This window comes from Pongo abelii, chromosome 15 (genome assembly GCF_028885655.2).
Source record: "Pongo abelii isolate AG06213 chromosome 15, NHGRI_mPonAbe1-v2.0_pri, whole genome shotgun sequence".
NCBI classification, from domain to species: Eukaryota; Metazoa; Chordata; class Mammalia; order Primates; family Hominidae; genus Pongo; species Pongo abelii.
Window position 1 is genome coordinate 109,522,968 of NC_072000.2, and position 18,191 is coordinate 109,541,158.

Sequence of the window (18,191 nt, forward strand, 5' to 3'; positions counted from 1 at the left end):
ATTTGCTCTGCAACCCTATGTGTGTGTGTGGGGAGGGGGGGGATAAAAGTAACCCAGCGTCCATTTAATGCAGCCAAGTGAAATTCCTTTCACCACCTTACAAAGCACCATTAGATAATACAGCAGAACTGATCCTGCAGAAAGGTTGCTGGAGGGTCAGGCCGTGGTCGTAACTAACACCACATTCCCATTTTGTTTGCTGGATAATTTTTTAATAAAGTGAGGTTTACATCACCAATATTTAAGAACGGCTATATGCACAAAAGAAAACACGCCTTTTTGGTTAAGGGGTGAGGAAGTTAGAGAAAGCATGAGAAACAGGGAGCATGGGGGGTGAGGCGGGGCAGGAGTGCAAGGCTGCAGGCACCCCCAGCTCACTCCCTGCCTGCAGCAGCACCCATGACGCTACAGATCAAGGGGCTATGAATGACATGAATTCAGATTCCTTTCATTCTAGACTTCAACCTAGCCTTAACCTTTTGTTTTAGCACCAGTCTAACAGAGCAGCGCAGGCGTCTCTCATCCAGCAGCAATGCTATTTCCTCACCCAGGGCAGGTGCCTGGGCTGACCCTGACGGGAGCCTCCAGGAACACTGCCTTGAGAAGGCACCACCGAGGGGCTATGAGGTCCCTGAAGACCAACTGGTGCCGGTGATCTCCAAACAGACAAATATTTGACCTTTGTCTTCAATGACATTTACATATAAATAGACATAAATAAAATCCTCCATAATTTATGCTTAAGTCTAGGAAGATGTGGCTCCCACAGATTTTCTAATGACAAAAGTGTAGCTGTGTGCGCTTCTTGATTTTCACCCAGGTCTCACTGTAGCACAGAACATAATGAAGAAGTATCACACACACATTTAAAGTAAAACATGATACATTCACACTGTTGACTCAGACTGTAGTGATGCTCACTGCCAAAAAAAAAAAACAAAAAAAACAAAAAAAAACCCTTATTTAAACCTTGAAAAAATGAAACACACCAACTGCAATTGTTTAGGCTATAAAAGTTCTAATGTAGCAGCAAAGGATGTTTATAGAAAAAATATACTTTTAAGAAAATAGCTGAAAAAATCTAAAGAGATAAGGTATAAAAAGTTTAAAAAATATATCTTAAGACAAAATACTGCCCAAAACACGTAAAACTGAATTGTAAAAATTCACCTAGCTAAATGTAAAGGAGGTTGATGCAGCTGTGGCTCGCCGTCCTCTACAGTGGGGGACACAAAGAGACACGAGGGGCCCAAGGCTGTGGGGACGTCAGAACTGGCCCAGAGACGAGAAGCCTTCCAGGAGAACAGCTTCTGCCTGGCCCTCCAAAGGGGGGAAGTGAGTGGGACAGGCCTAGGGCTGCAGACCCTACTGGTAATGGGCTGTTCTGGGATTTCTCAGAATCAGCAGACAGGGCAGCAAGGCTGCGCCGCTGGCGGCCGGCACACCCTCCGTGGGAGCCAGTGCTCACGTGTCAATGCGTCAGAGGCGGCTGTGAGCGCTCAGGGCTCCTGGCTCAGGTCTCCACCAGGATCTCCACCACGTGGTCCAGCTCGCCCAGGTCGGACTTGCAGCTGGAGCTAGGGCCCGGGGTGGCCGGAGCCAAGCCATCAAGCCCTTCACAGGGGCCCGGCCTGGCACCCCCCATCATGCCTGTCAGTACTGTGTCTAGGTCGTAGTAGGGGCTGTCCACGTCTGAGAACAGCTCTTCCATGCAGCTGGGGTTTTTAGTCTCCAGCGTTTCAAATATCTGATCAAGTGACTTGTGAAAGCTTCCTCTGTTTTCTCGAGGACCATCCATCTCCCAGGCGCCACTCTGCGGGTGCCTTGGTGCCTGTGCTGAGGTGACTGGGCAAAGGTCAGAAACTGGACCCTGTGTGTGGCTGTCTCCCAAGCCAGAGGCAGGATGTGCCCCCTCCTGCTCCCACGCTGCACGGCACAGGATCTCCGTGGAGACCAAGCGGTCGAGCGGCGCCCGCTCTGCAGCCTGGGGTGCCACTGCACGCCACGTCCCATCCTGCGTCATCTCCTCTTGGATCTGCCGGACCGTGTTGGCAATGAGGACTGAGCGGCACAGGTTGGGCTCCACAAGCATGTGGCAAAGCTGCAGCTTCACCAGAGACATGTCCAGGAGTGACTGCCGCTGCAGGCTGTATGAGGACACGGTCTTCAAGCCGGCCAGGGCTCCCTCCACGTCTTCCTCGTGGCCAACACATTTCCTCTTCAGTCCTCGTGCAAACATTGTGTCCTGCAGAAACCAAGGAAGATACCACTTAGCACACGGCAGACTCTCTAGCGGACAGCGCCCCTTGGATTTCGTCTGGCTGCCCTGACTGTACGCAAGGAGCAGCAACTCCGTAACTGGCAGGGACGTAACAGAGCTGTAACTCCGTAACAGAGCTGAGACGTGGAGCCCAGTGGGAGACCCCCACCCCCAGATCAGCTGCCATCCTGCCTAATCCAGGCACAGTCACGTTGTTAGAAACGACAAACCTCTAAACTGTACCACAACAGTGTTCTCCAGCAAAAAAGATAAATGAACTAAAAATAGGAGAAATATATAAGAGAAATGTAAGTGTTCGAGAGCTTGGCTGAAAATCTGTTTCAAAAAATCTAATTGTGGTGTGTACAAAAGAAGAGACCCTGGGGTAACATGAGATTAACGTGAACTGTGCCAGCCCGCAGAGGGCACAGGGCTGGGGACGGACAGGGCCGGGCACACACACATACCATTCTGACTTCCCTCAGGATCCTGCCTCGGACAAAGTCACTTCTGCGTTCAGAAGAGTTAGTGCCTTCCCCACTCAATGCTTCCACTAAAAGCCTCTATATGTCGCAGACAGCCGCGCTGGAAAGCTGTGCTACCAAGAACGTGCAGGGGAAGGACTGCGGGGCTGTATGCTCATCTCATGCAGCCAGTGGGCTGTGTTTCGTGCAATATTCTCCGAGGGACACAGGGTCTCCTGGCCAAGCCCATGTGGCCCTGGACAGCCCCTTGCTCCCACACCCGCCCATGCTGCCTGCCTTAGGGATCACACCCATTCCTTGGCCCCCCCGCCCCCGCCCCTACCAGTTCATTTCTCCCAAGGTGCAGAGGCTCTGCCTCGCTGCTTTCTACTTGACATCCCTCAGGTCAATGCCCTCCACTCGAGAGCGCTGACGAGCTCGTACAACTATGGCCTCAGGGGCCACCTCCCCTCTCATCTCAACTCCTTTCTCTTCAAAGGAACCAAAACATGGCAGGGTGCGTGTGTGTGTTCGTGTCTGGAGCAGGGGGCGTGGGTTCCCCACCAGTGTGTTGTGGCAGCCCAGAGCTGGCCAAGGCAGCGTTTCTCAGCGTGTGCCTCAGCATTGGCGCTGTTGGTTGAAGATGCAGATTCCTGGATCTTACCCCACACCTGGGCAACTCCGGGATGGCACCTGAGGCTCAGCCTCGCTGGGCAGGTTCCACTAAGACACACAGCACGGATGCACTAGACGGACATTAGCCATGTCTACTCTTAGAAGTACAAGTCTGTGCAAACTGGTTTTTTTTTTTTTTTAACTGATTCTAAATTGGGACATCTCTGGGGCATTAAAGGCAGAGCAGACAGGAGGGTGGGCTCTGGCTTTTGACAGGTGCCATTGCCAGTGCCGCCTGTGGGGAGCTGGGAGGATGACAGCTGGCTCAGGGCCACACTGGCCGGCAGAGTCTGACAGGACAAGCATCTCATGCATGATTAAGTTTCTCTCTTCTCATGCTTGTAATGTAGTGAAATACTATTTCAAATAATTCAAGTTATGCATAAATAGGGTTACAATCTTTTGAATATGCAAACTTTGGAACTTCTTTTTCTCTTAGTCAGTCTGATGGCTCCCTGTGACGAGGGTATACCCAGGTGCTTTTGGAAAGCTGGGGTATGGGAGGCATATGCTGTCTCTGCTCAGGGTCTGGAGACCAAGGATGGGAAGTTTTGCAGTGCGGGAGAACGGGCTGCCAACCATACCCCTTCCCAGGAACCCCTCTGTGAGGCTCCCACCTGCTGGTCCTCCCCTTGAATTAACAGAAGAAAGGTTCCCCCTGTTCTCTGAATTTCCTTTCAGTGTCATAGATCTCATCCCCTGTGCGTTTAACACACGTAAATTTTATAAAACTAAGTGACCTCTTGGGCATTTATCCCAGAGAAAAAACCAATGTTCATGCAAAAAACATGTTCCAGAATGTCCACAGCAGCTTTATTTGTAATAACTCCAAATCGGAAACAAAGAAAATGTACCCTTCACCTGGGCACAGTGACACACACTCTGCTCCATTCATGCCACCAAATCCTACTCTGCAACAGAAAGGAATGAACTGTTGATACACAGGACGGATCCTTCTACAGGGGAATCAGGCTGAGGGAGAAAAGCCAACCTCAGAAGGGTGCTTGCTGTGGGATCCCATTTATGCCACATTGTCATGCTGACCCAGAGCTGAGGGGTGGCACGGCTAGAAAGGAACCTGCGCAGGGAGATCTCGGGGGTGAGGGGCCCTTCTGCTCCTGGGCTGTGGGGGTGGTTCTACTCTGACTGCACAGCACCAGACACGCACACATGCGCCTGCAGCAGCCGTGTGATCACATGGACCTGGGGCCTGGCTGTGCATCCTACGAGGATGCCAACCCTGGGGAGCAGAGGAAGGGCACACGGCACCTCCTGAACACTGCTCTGCAACCTCCCCTGGTTCTACAATTATTTCAAAATTAAAATTAAAAGAAAACTTATATAACCCTAGCTTATTTCCCCTACAGCACCCATTTCCCCAGAGCAGCATGCAGGTCACCACGGGCACAACCCTCAGGCTGTGCACCGCCTCTCACACCCACATACACCAGCTTCTCAACTAATTCTAAATGAAGGACAGTTTACCACCAAAACACATTTAAACATTTCTATTACTTTTGGTAAATATTCAAGTCCTTTGTGTCAGCCACAAATTTAACTTTTCAAAGGTTTTCGTCCCAATCCATTGTTTAAATCACTGGCTTAAAACTGCTAAGTATATTGAGAATTAGCATAAGGCTATGTCAAACTACAAAGGACACTCTGCGTTAGGGAAAAGATTAAGTCCCACGGGTTCCTCTGTGGGAAGTCAATATACCTTTTAGGTTTTTAGTTTCTCTTTCAACCTATCTCAATCCCAAGCCTGCGTAACAATGGATTAATTTAGGACCCAAACCAAATCCTCTTGAACAGCATGCATTAAGCCCAAGTTGACAGACAGAAGAACCCCTGGCTGCCTCCCCTGACTCTGGAAACCCAGCAGCACAACCCCCATAATGTGGGGCCTACAGGAGGTCAGCACGACTGACCAGGGCAATCAGGGCAACTCACAGAAGGAACAAGAATACCAATGGGACAGACCAAGAAGACCCACAACCACACTGGGAACCAGCTCAAGAAGCTGTCCCAAGCTCCTAGGACCCTCCAGGTTCCACTTTCCTTTCCTCTGAGTCCTTAGAAATGCCAGGTCATGAGTCCAAACCCAACGACAGACCCTCCCGCCCTTTTCTGAAAGCCAGATATGGACACTAGAAGCCTCCCACTGGGGATCTTAAGAGGATGAATTCAGTGCTTGGCCTGGTGCTGTCAGCAGGCCTAAGGGCAGCACTAGCAATACGTGACCATCGGAAATCACCCTAATAACATCTGCTCTAAGCGAGGGAATATACGAACAAACGATGGCAGAACCACGTACAGAAACAGAACTCTCAGCCATCATCTGCGGCAATCAGTCCGAAACCAGCCCTTTACCTACAGTAACCGGCCAGGAACTACACACAAAAACAGAACTCTCAGCCATTATCTGCCTCAATCAGTCCAAAACCAGCCCTTTACCTACAGTAACCGGCCAGGAACTACACACAAAAACAGAACTCTCAGCCATTATCTGCCGCAATCAGTCCGAAACCAGCCCTTTACCTTCAGTAACCAGCCAGGAAGCCAGGTTGCCCTAGTCAGACCTGCAGGAAGCCTGGCTGCTTTCTCTAGGAACAATCCAGGAAGCTAAACAATCATTTCCATAGCAAGCAGCCCAAAATGGCCAAGACATGATTAGTAACTGACAACCTCTCCAGTTTTTGTCCCTGCTTCCAATTTAGGACCAACCAGAGAAAGCCAAACGTGTTCTAAGCCATCTCACAGGAGCCCCACTTCTTTTTTTTGTTGTTGTGTCACCCAGGCTGGAGTGCAGTGGCATGATCTCAGCTCACTGCAACCTCCGCCTCCCAGGTTCAAGGGATTCTCCTGCCTCAGCCTCCTGAGTAGCTGGGATTACAAGGGTGTACCACCAGGCCTGGCTAATTTTTGTATTTTCAGTAGAGAAGGGGTTTTACCATGTTGGCCAGGCTGGTCTCAAACTCCTGACCTCAGGTGATCCACTCACCTTGGCCTCCCGAAGTGCTGGGATTACAGGCGTGAGCCACCGTGCCAGGCCAGGAGCCCCACTTCTAATTGGCCATCCCAGTCCCCCAAGTCAGCAGCCTCCATCAGCCATCCCTGAGCTTCCCTGGTTTCCACTGTAAAGCTCTCCTGTTCCCTCGCCTGCCTATGAGTTTCTGCCAATCATGAGAGAGGAGGGCCGCACCCTTGCTAGGGGAAGCTCTGGATAAACAGCTTCTGCCTGTTCTCACCTGGTTGCTTATTTCCACAGCTCACCATAGACAATCTGGAAGAGCATCAAAAACCATAAAACAAATTTTCTCCCAGGATCCCATCCACTCAGAAAAACACAGTCACCACCTGGGTTCCTCCTTTCCAGTCGTTTCTCCCAGCACTTTCCTCTCTGCACAAGGGAGGGAAGTTTCACACTACTGACAATTTTCCCAATCACAAATGATACCAGTTTCTAACTTTAGGTGCTTTGGTATTTCTAGCATTTGGCTTCCTTAACCTCGACTCTTCACTTACTGGGGTGATGCACAGGTACATTTTTAAGAGGCTTGATAAACATTATTAAACTGCATCCTAAGAAAGTGGAACGCTCCACCAACTTTCTCCTGCACTAATTTCTGCACACTTGCTGGTAAAGCTTCCTCTTGCTTTGCCAAGTCTCTAAGCCCCACAGCTAAGCATTCCTTCCCTCCTCCACTGAGCTCCACATCTGCGTTCCTGTCCTGTTCCACAGCTGCTCTTCTGCCAGGACCAGACACCCCGGCCTCCCTGTGTAGGTCCTTTTCTGGCCATGCCACCCTTCAGCTCTGGGTCAGCCCAACAATGTGGCATAAATGGGATCCCACAGCAAGCACCCTTCTGAGGTTGGCTTTTCTCCCTCAGCATAATTCTCTTGAGATCCTTGCAAACTCTTGTGTGTCAATAGTTCACAACGGAGTAGGATTTGGAGGCACAGATGGAGCAGAGTGTCAGCACACCCCAGTTGAAGGGGACTTTTTCCTTGTTTCCAGTTTGGAGTTATTACACATAAAGCTGCTATGGACATTCTAGAACATGTTTTTGCATGAACATTGGTTTTTCATTTCTCTTGGATAAATGCCAAAGAAATAATCATTTTATAAAATTTAGGAGTGTTAAATGCACAGGCAATGAGATCTATCACACGGAAAGGAAATTCAGAGAACAAGGGGAACCTTTTTTCTGTCTATTCAAGGACAGGACCAGCAGGTGTGAGCCTCCAGAAAGGCTCCTGGGGAGGGGGGGGACAGTCCTTGGCCTAGTTTCATCACTCTCAGTTGTAAGCATTCTTTTTTTTTTAGATGGAGTCTCACTCTGTCACCCAGGCTGGAGTGCAGTGGTGTAATCTCGGCTCACTGCAACCTCCACCTCCCAGGTTCAAGCGATTCTCCTGCCTCATCTTCCCTCAACTTCCCAAGTAGCTGGGATTATAGGCATGCACTACCACGCCCAGCTAATTTTTTGTATTTTTAATAGAGACAGGGTTTCGCCATGTTGGCCAGGCTGGTCTCGAACTCCTGACCTCAAGTGATTGGCCCACCTCAGCCTCCCAAAGTGCTGGGATTACAGGAGTGAGCCACCACACCCAGCCACAAGCATTCTTTTAGGACTTAAACAGCCCGGGCACAGTGGCTCATACCTGTAATCCCAGCACTTTGGGAGGCTAAGGCAGGCGGATCACCAGGTCAGGAGATTGAGACCATCCTGGCCAACACAATGAAACCCCGTCTCTACTAAAAATACAAAAAATTAGCCGGGTGTGGTGGCACATGCCTGTAGTCCCAGCTACCTGGGAGGCTGAGGCAGGAGAACTGCTTGAACCCGGAAGGTGGAGGTTGCAGTGAGCAGAGATTGCACCACTGCACTGCAGCCTGAACGACAGAGCGAGACTCCGTCTCAAAAAAAAAAAACCACTTAAAACAAGTTGAACGTATACGATCTGGTGTATTCTGACAAAGGAATGCAACTCAGCAACATACCTCAATGATTTATGCAATATGGATAAATTTCAAAACATTATGCTGAATAAAAGCAGGAAGACACACACAAAAATATGTACTGTAGGACTCTATTGACCTGAACCTTCAGGACAGGCAAAGCTAATCCAAGTTGTGAAAACACAGAAGGGCAGCCACCCTCGGGGTGGGAAATGCTACAAGGGGCCAGAAAGGATCCTCCAGGATGATGGAGATTCTCTCTCGCTCCTTCTAGGACTTGTGTAACCCAGAGACCTGCATAGATGTGCCTGGGTTACACGAGTCCTACAAGGGACGAGAGAGAATCCCCATCATCCTCCACTGCATCCCATCCCATGCACAGATCCCATTCTGGTACCATGAGAATATCCCTGTTCAGTCACTTCAAATCATTCCTGTCCAATGTTCCAAATCTCCAGCAGCTGTTAATTCTGTGTTGTACCCAGTATTTTAAAATGCTGACAAGTTTATTACTATTAATACAAAAAAGAGTAAAGCTCACAGGTGCTTTTTACAGTCGCATGACCCCCAAAGAGCCCTCACCCAGAACACGTGTTGAGGAGTGAAGAGGATAAGGTTGGGCCTGGAGAAGCTAGCCTGTGAGGATCACCCTGAATTGGGTTATATCTGTGTTTGAGACAAAGTCAGCAAGAGCATGGTCTTAACCAGCCCTGAGGGATGGCTGGGCTGGGCCCAGCTCCCTGAGGGCCTCCTGTGTGACTCTGGCCTGAGGCTGCTTAACTCCTTCTAATATGGAATGAGGAAAGGCCCTATACCATACCGGTGGGGCTGTGGAGCCTAGCTCCCTGCTCAGTTTTTTTTTTTTTTTAAGACAGAGTCTCATTCTGTCCCCCAGGCTGGAGTGCAGTGATGCAATCTCAGTTCACTGCAACCTCCACCTCCCAGGTTCAAGCGATTCTCCTGCCTCAGCCTCCCGAGTAGCTGGGACTACAGGCACGCGCCACCACACCCGGCTAATTTTTGTATTTTTTGTAGAGACCGGGTTTCATCATGTTGGCCAGGCTGATCTCGAACTCCCGACCTCAGGCAATCCGCCCATCTCGGCCTCCCAAAGTGCCGGATTACAGGCGTGAGCCACCATGTCTGGGCCCCTGCTCAGTTTTGAAGCTCTTTCTACACATCTAGTTAAATGCCTAAAATCCCACCAACTCCACAGGGTGTCACCAGGAGAGCCAAGCCCTCAGTCAACTCCCAGCACTGCCCTCAGGCTTCTAAAGCAAGCACCGACCAGACAGAGAAAAACGAAGAGGGCCAGACGGACTGAGGACATGTCCGACATGGCAGGTGGAAGAGCCAACAGGCCACTAGGGACAGAGCAACCTAAGCCCACCGAGGCAGAGGCCAGCAGGCAGCGGCCCCGCAGTGCTGCTCAGGCAAGCAGAGTACAGCTCGGGGACCGGTCCTTCACTACAGCAACAGAGGCCACACCTTCGTGGCTGAGCAATACCGCAAGGCTGGCTGAAAATGCAGATTCCCAGATTCTGATCAGTAGGGCTGGGACGGTTGGGGACAGACTCAACTCTGACCTAACCTGTCACCTTCACAGCTGGACTTGCAGCCACTTCGAAGTTTCGGGTTTTTAAGCAAATCAACAATTTCCATTTCTCACACATCAGATAAGCTTTGAAATACTTTATTGAAAAAACAGGGAGAAGAGGAGCAATGTCTGCAGTCTTGAGTACTGAGTGGGAGCTCCACCTTCCACTACAGTCTGCTGGAGGCTGTTCATGAACAATTACTGATATGTTAATTTCAGGTATTTGGTTTTGTTTTTTTTTTGAGATGGAGTCTCGCTCTGTCGCCCAGGATGGAGTGCAATGGCATGATCTCGGCTCACTGCGACCTCTGCCTTTCGGGTTCAAGCGATTCTCCTGCCTCAGCCTCCCGTGTAGCTAGGATTACGATTACAGGCATGCGCCATCACGCCCAGCTAATTTTTGTATTTTTAGTAGAGACGGGGTTTCACCATGTTGGCCAGCTGGTCTCGAACTCGGGACCTCAGGTGATCCACCCGCCTAGGCCTCCTCTCAAAGTGCTGGGAGGTGTGAGCTACCGCGCCCAGCCAATTGCAGGTACTTTTGTTACTTGGAACGATACACACCCCTTCTTTTCCCTGAAAACATGTTCCAATGGCAAGCTGAGGGAAACTTCCTAGCCCCTTTTCCAAGATAAAGCCTACTACTCTTCCTAGAAAAAGGGTGTTAACTCACTTTGTATTCTGGATTTCCACCCTAATTATAAAACACGGTGACACTTGAAAATAGTGTGGTTGTACGTAGAAAGTTGATAAAACGTAAGTTTTGTGAACAGGCCATGTTTTTCTGTGGTTCACTTTGAGAGAACGGTTATCTGGGTCCTGCCGTCTCGTGCGTCCCCCACGAAGGCCACAGGACAGACGAGGCAGCGGAGACCCTCTATTCCAGCAAGCTGGCGGAGCCTTTGTCACGACGATCCTGTCTGCGGGACGAGAAGCGTTTGGAAACGCGGAGGGAAGCTTGCCTCTGACCTCTGCCAGTGTCTCGGGGACTTTCCCTAGTCCCACCTCGGACCGCCGGAGGAGCCCAGGGAAGACGGCGCTGGCCGACCCGCCCGGGGTCTGGGCCTCCTCCCACACCCTCGGCCCTCTCCGCGGCCGGGCTGCAATTGAGGGGGCTGCGGCGCGCCCCGGCCCGGTTAGCGGGGTTGGCCCAGGGCAGGGCGGGAGCGGCCGTCGCGGGGCGCGCCTGGCTTTCCCTCCGCTGCAACTAGAGCCGAGGTACGGCAAACGCCGCTGCGTACCCCAGCCAGGCCCTCGTGAAGCGGCTCCCGCGTGGCGCCGCCCGGAGGCCTCGGCAAAGCCCCAGCTCCGCACTCCGCAAGGAACGCAGACGGCGGCCCGGGCCCCTCTGTTCCCCGGACCCCCTCAGCAGCGACCACCCCGCGGGGGAACCAGCGCCCAGGAGGGCGGCGAGGGCGCCGCGGCAGCCCCAGCGGTAGTCCCGGGCGCCGCCTCCGCCCCGGACCCAGCGCCAGGAGCCACGGACTCCGCGCACCGCCCCCAGGCTCCTCCGCGCCCTGCAGCACAAAAGTGCACGCCGCCGTAGACGCCCTAGCGGTCCGCCAGGCCCGCTCACCTGACCCGCGAGGCCGCCCGCCAGGTCCTTTGCTCAGCCACCGCCACCGCCGCTGCCGCCAGCTTCCCGCCGCTGAGGGAGGAGCGCCCGCCGGCTCGGGGCGGGGCGTGCGACCGCCACTCGGCGTCCACAAAGGGTCGACGCTGCGCTCTCCGCGCGCTGCGCCCGCTGATTGGCCACTCGCGGGCCGGGGGCGGGGCCTCTTGTTCAAACCCACGCGGGCGGGGCATCTGTGGCGCGTGTTCCCGCGCTGCGGCTACGGCCGTTGGGGCTCGCGCGCGCCCTCGGTTGCCCCGCCCCCGCCCCCGCGCCCGGCCCCGCCACGCCCACGCCCCGCCGGCTCCCAGGTCTCCCCGCGCCCAGTCCGGCCCCGCCCCGCCAGCTCCCAGGTCTCCGCCAGCTCCCAGGTCTCCTCCGTCAGCTCCCAGGTCTCCGCGCGTCTGGCCCTGAACTGAACGCGCCTGCGCCTGGGGCCCACGTGGGGCCCTCGGGCGGGCGTGGCGGGGCCAACAGAGGTTTGGACTCTCTCGCTTCTTCCTGCCTCAACTTCTCTGCCTAGGCATCCGTGCCGGGGTCGGGAGGAGCCGGGCCCGGCAGTTCCCGGGCGGCCTGGGCTCCGAGGTCTATCCAAGCCTCTCCAGAAACCGGGGTTATCTCTAAAGGCTTCCTAGGTTTACACGTAAGAAATGTAACGTGAAAGTAGAAAGCAGGGGACACGTGTTTTAAATCTCTTAGTGGAAAAGGTTTTAAATAGGATGCAAGAACCTGCAATCATTGACTTAAGTAATACTCTTTGAGCGCCTGCAGCAGGCCCGGCAGGCGTGGCTGCAGCTGAGAACCGAGTGCTGGTAGTTGGGGGGGGAATCCTCAGATGAATCCGCAGGTGCGTCGGTGGTAAATGCTGAAATGCTGTCGGGAAACCTGGGAGTGACGTGGGGGCGCTGCTCACATAGGTCTCTAGGATAAGGGGCGTCTTAAAGCACCAAAAGGAAGAGTGGAAGAGAATTCCAGGAGAGGAATGGCTGGGACAAAGCCCGAGGCAGGGGCAGGGGGCCGGAGGCAGGAGCACGTCTCAGTGCAGTGAGAAAGAACCCTGTGATCTCGTGGGAAAGTTTAAGTGTGAGGGGTGGAGGGACTTTTGGGCTATTCTGGGAGTGGGATGGAGACTACTAGCATGGTCAGCAGAGAAGGAACTGGGATCTGAATTGTGCTTGAAAAGAATCACTGTTCTTATTTAAAAAAAAAAAAAAAAAAGTCTCTTTCGCCCAGGCTGGAGAACAGTGGCGTGATTATGGCTCACTGTATCCTCGAACTCTTGTGCTTGAGTGGTTCTCACGCCTCAGCCTCCCAGGTAGCTGGGACTACAGAAGTGTGCCACTACACCAAGCTTTTTTTTTTTTTTTTTTTTGGTAATTTTGTAGAGACGGTATTGCCTTGTTACACAAGCTGGTCTCCAACTCCTGGCCTTAAGTGATCCTCTTACCTTGGCGTCCCAAAGTTCTGGGATTACAGGCATGAGTCACCACAACCACCAAGAATCACTGTTGGTAATAGATTTGGAGGAGGTGGCAGGAAGGCTGGAAGTAGAAAATCCCATTAGGTTACTGCCCAGGTAAAAGAAAATGGAACTTGATAAAAATGACTGCCTGAGAATTTAAAGTTTATGCATGTCAAAGTGAAAAGGCGAATGAGGAAAAAAGTTTTTCCTGGCTGTATCCCACATAAAGGTTAAATTCCTTAATATACAGATATTCTGCAAATGCAAATGAAATCTAGATCACCAAAGAAAAGTGGTTTGGAAATAGTGGCACCCACCTGTAATCCCAGCTACTCCGGAGGCTGGGGTGAGATAATCCCTTGAGCCCAGGAGTTGGAGGCTGCAGTGAACTATGATTGCACCACTGCACTCCAGCCTGGGCAGCAGAGTGAGACCCCATCTCTTAAAAAAAGAAAAGAAAAGTGGGCATAGAATATAAACACAGTTCAGAGCAAAGAAAATACAAATGCTCCTATACAGGCGAATAGATGCGCAGCCCCAATCGGAACAAGAGCAGTGGAAATTAAAGCTATGCTGGAGTGCTGTTTGCCACAGGTCAAATTGGCAAAGATCTAAAATAATGTCTGGAGTAAGATAATATCTTCCAGAGCGTATTAGTCTATTCTCATGCTGCTAATAAAGACATACCTGAGACTGGGTAATTTATAAAGAAAAAGAGGTTTAATGGACTCGCAATCATGGCAGAAAGCAAAGGAAAAGCGAAGGGACGTCTTACACAGTGGCAGGCAAGAGAGCGTGTGCGGGGAGCTTCCCTTTATAAAACCATCAGATCTCAGGAAATGTATTCACTATCCGGAGAACAGAACAGGAAAGACCTGCCCCATGATTCAGTTACCTCCCGCCGGGTCCCTCCCACGACATGGGAATTATAGGAGCTACAATTCAAGATGAGATTTGGTGTGATATTTTGACATATATATACAAAGTATAATGATCCATCAAGGCAGTTAACATATCCATCACCTCAAACATCATTTCTTTTGCATTGGGAACATTCAAAATCCTCTCCTCTACCTATTAGAAAATATGCAGTAAGTTACTGTTAACTGTAGTCATAAAATATTAACAGGCTTGCTAGGACATAGGACCAGAAAAAACATAGAAGAAGTCTATGGTTACACCAGGATTGGAGTCATATTTTTCAGTAACAACTAATGTATTCAGGAAAATTGATGACAAGGAGAACTAGAATCCATTAAAAAAAAGACTCAAATTGAAGAAATAGCATCAGTCTTACACAGAGTCTTCCAAATGATAAAGGGGAACTCTTCTTACCAATTTGTTCTACAGGGCTAACAAATTTGATACTAAAACTCGAAAGGGACATGATGGAAGAAAACACACAGGCTATTCTCTCATGAACATTGTTTAAAATTCCAAACCACATATTAGCAAATCAGATCCAATGATAATGTAAAAAAGGTAACTCATCACAACCAAGTTGGGTGTACTCCAGGAACTGGAGTACAGTTGATTTCACATTGCAAGCTCAACATGATTCATGAGAATAGAATGAAGGAGAAAAAAAGTATGAAAATCTCAGTGTAGAAGCATCTAGTAAAATTCAACACCCCTTCATGGTATAATCTTTAGCAAACTAAATATACAAGTACAAAGTTAGGGACAGCCTCAAGACCACCCTCAAATTTGAAATTCATTAGGACTCAGAGAATTCCCTAGAAGCTATTGTACTCGTGGTGATGGTTTATTACCATGAAAAGTCTCATTAAAATTAACCAAGGGAAGAGGTGCATGGGGCAGGGGCCAGGAGAGGCCATGCAGAGACTCCAGTTGTCCTCTTAGTGGAGTCATAGATAGTGGTATTGCTGGGGAAAATGTGTCACTGGGCCTGAGTCCAGAGTTCATTTATTTCCCAAGTGAATATATACATTTATTCTATTGCCAGTCAAAATCCCAGGATATTTTTGAAACCTCACAAAATGCTATTAAAAATCCAGAGAAATGGCCGGGCACAGTGGCTCATGCCTGTAATCCCAGCACTTTGGGAGGCTGAGGTGGGCGGATTACCTGAGTTCAGGAGTTCGAGACCAGCCTGGCCAACATGGTGAAACCCCGTCTCTACTAAAAATACAAAAATTAGCCAGGCGTGGTGGCATGTGCCTGTAATCCCGCTACTCGGGAGGCTGAGGCATGAGAATTGCTTGAACACAGGAGGCGGAGGTTGCAGTGAGCTGAGATTGCGCCACTGCATTCCAGCCTGGGCGACAGAGCGAGACTCTGTCTCAAAAAATAAATAAATAAACATAAAAAATAAAATAAAAATCTAGAGAAATACATGTGGAAGGCTAGCCTATAGATAAAGTAAGAAAAAAGAAAAGTATTAAGGAGGAGACCCACCTCTATATTAGTTACCTTTTGCTGTGTGACACACTTTCCCAAACTTAGTAGATTCAAAAGGCAGCCTTTTATTTGCTGGCATTTCTGCAGTTGGCATTTCGGCTGGGGTCAGCATCCTGTGTCTCATGAGGCATCAGCTGAGCTCACTCAAGCGTTTGGGTCTTGGCAGAGATGACTGACTTATCTCTGCTCTGTCATCCTCCGGAAGGCCAGCCCAGGCAGGAGACCTGCCGGCGGCACCAATACAGGGGCTCTTTTTATACTTTCCTCTGCTCTGCTCACATGTGCCAATGTCCAGGTGGCCAAAACACATCTGGCCAAGCCTAGGGCCAGTGTGGACATGACAATTCCCTGGAGGACATTATTATTGTTACTATTATTTTGAGACAGAATCCCACTCTGTCGCCCAGGCTGGAGTGCAATGGTGTGATGCTCTCAACTCACTGCAACCTCTGCCTCCTGAGTTCAAGCGATTCTCCTGCCTCAGCCTCCCTAGTAGCTGGGATTACAGGCACCCGCCACCATACCTGGCTAATTTTTGTATCTTTAGTAGAGACAGGGTTTCGCCATGTTGGCCAGGCTGGTCTCAAACTCCTGACCTCAAGTGATCCGCCCGCCTTAGCCTCCCAAAGTGCTGGGATTACAGGCGTGAGCCACTGCACCCAGCCTATTATCATTATTATTTTGAGACAAGGTCTTGCTCTGTGGCCCAGGCTGAAGTGCAGTGGTGCTCACCGCAGCCTTGACCTCCCCCAGCTGAAATGATTCTCTCGCCTCAGCCTCCCAAGTAGCTTGGGCTACCGGCACACACCACCACACCTAACCAAACGTTACTGTAGTCTACTACATCTTACCACATACTTGAACATACTGTAAGTAAACTTAAATATATACTTAGTAATGACAGATATTGGTGTATACTGTAGTAAAATTAAACAAATATATACAGATGCTCCTCCACTTAGGATGAAATTATGTTTCAAAAACCCCTTGTAATTTGAAAATATCAAAAATAAGTTGAGAATGCATTTAATACATCTAACCTACCAAACATACCTTAGCCTAGCCCATCTTACACATCTCAAAACACTTAGTTTAACCTACAGTTGAGTAAAACCATGTAACGCAAAGCCTATTTTATAATAAAATATTGGCTATCTCATGTAATGTATTGAATACCCTACTTTCAACTTTTTCACCATCACTGAAACTGAAAACAGAATGGTTGGATGGGTGCTTGGAAGTACGGTTCCTACTGAATGCGTATTGCTTTTGCACCATTGTAAAGTCAAAAAATCGTAAGTCAAACAATCATAAGTCAGAGATCATCTCTATCTACAAGAATCCACAGGAAATGCTAAAATGAATAGTGAAATGGTGAAAATGGTAAAGGTTTCTCCTATTACCGGTAACGAGACAACGATTCTTCATCTCCTGACTCATCTCCGCTCTGACTCATTTCTACCCAGCGTTGTACTCTAGGACCTAGCTATTGTAAGAAGGCAAGAAAAAGAGAGAAAAGGTATGAAGGTTTGAAAATGAACTAAAATTATCATTAATTTCAGAAAGTTGGAATTTGAATGTAGAAAATCCAAACGATGCTGGGCGCGGTGGCTCACACCTCTAATCCCAGCACTTTGAGAGACCAAGGCAGGAGGCTCACTTGAGGCCAGGAGTTTGACACCAGACCAGGCAACATAGTGAGACCTTGTTTCTACAAAAAATTTTTAAAAATTAGCCACATGGGCCAGGCACAGTGGCTCACGCCTGTTATCCCAGCACTTTGGGAGGCCAAGGCAAGCGGATCATGAGGTCAGGAATTCAAGACCAGACTGGCCAATACGGTGAAACCCCGTCTCTACTAAAAATACAAAAATTAGCCAGGTGTGGTGGCACGCAACTGTAGTCCCAGCTACTTGGGAGGCTGAGGCAGAAGAATCACTTGAACCAGGGAGGTGGAGGTTGCAGTGAGCGGAGATTGTGCCACTGCACTCTAGCCTGGGTGACAGAGCAAGACTCCGTCTCAAAAAAAGAAAAACAAAATAAAATAATAAAATTAGTCACGTGTAGTGATGCACATCTGTAGTCCCAGTTACTCAGGAGGCTGAAGCAAGAAGATTGCTTAAGCCTGGGAGGTTGAGACTATAGTGAGCCATGACTGTACCACTGTCACTCTGGGTGACAGAGCAAGACTCTGTCAAGAAAGAGTCTCAGAAGAGAGAGAGGAAGGGAGGGATGGAGGAAGGAAGGAGAGAAGGAGGAAGAAAGGGAGGGAGGGAATCCCCAGATAAATTGTTCAAATTAATAAAAAGTTAATGTGTAAACAAATTGTATACTAACCTAAGAGGATGGATGGGTTTGTAATAAGCAGCTGAGTCTCAGCCAATCATAGCAGCTGAATATCCAGCCAGTCAGAGGCTGAAGGCTGCCAAAACATGACCAAACAAGGCAAACACCAAATGCAACCAATCAGGTTATTTCTGTATGTCATTTCCTCTTCTCTGGCTATAAATATAGCCTGCAGAGATTGCTGGATGATGCATTCTAAACCATTTTCAGTCTGGACTGTTTCCCAGGTACACGAATGTTTTCTCTGCTTACTTAAACTCAGTTATATTTAACTTGTCTTGGATTTTTATTTTTTAATATAGCCAATACAGGAAAATCAATTCTATTTGTATATATAAGAAACCATTGGCCAGGCGTGGTGGCTCACGCCTGTAATCCCAGCACTTTGGG

At 49.7% G+C, this 18,191-nt stretch overlaps 2 protein-coding genes across 2 annotated transcripts in view; one reads left to right on the plus strand and one right to left on the minus strand.

The window, feature by feature from the left end:
• The window catches only part of CLBA1 (clathrin binding box of aftiphilin containing 1), a 34,490-nt gene extending 23,886 nt beyond the window's left edge, over positions 1 to 10,604 (plus strand). The window contains exon 5 of the mRNA XM_054530597.2: positions 9,580 to 10,604. Within this exon, the coding sequence (XP_054386572.1) occupies positions 9,580 to 9,687 (108 nt within the window). The 3' untranslated portion in view covers positions 9,688 to 10,604. The remainder of the gene's footprint in view (positions 1 to 9,579) is intronic.
• Positions 191 to 11,843, minus strand: CDCA4 (cell division cycle associated 4). The gene is made up of 2 exons (XM_002825168.6): positions 11,537 to 11,843; positions 191 to 2,245 (listed from the first exon to the last, which is right to left on the minus strand). Exon 2 carries the CDS (start codon positions 2,237 to 2,239, stop codon positions 1,514 to 1,516), a length of 726 nt encoding a protein of 241 aa, XP_002825214.1. The 5' UTR covers positions 2,240 to 2,245; positions 11,537 to 11,843; the 3' UTR covers positions 191 to 1,513.
• Positions 11,844 to 18,191: the final 6,348 nt, after the last annotated feature.

Bases quoted from the DNA above. Each gene is read 5' to 3' on its own strand.
- CDCA4 (XM_002825168.6), bottom strand. From the start codon at position 2,239: ATGTTTGCACGAGGACTGAAGAGGAAATGTGTTGGCCACGAGGAAGAC.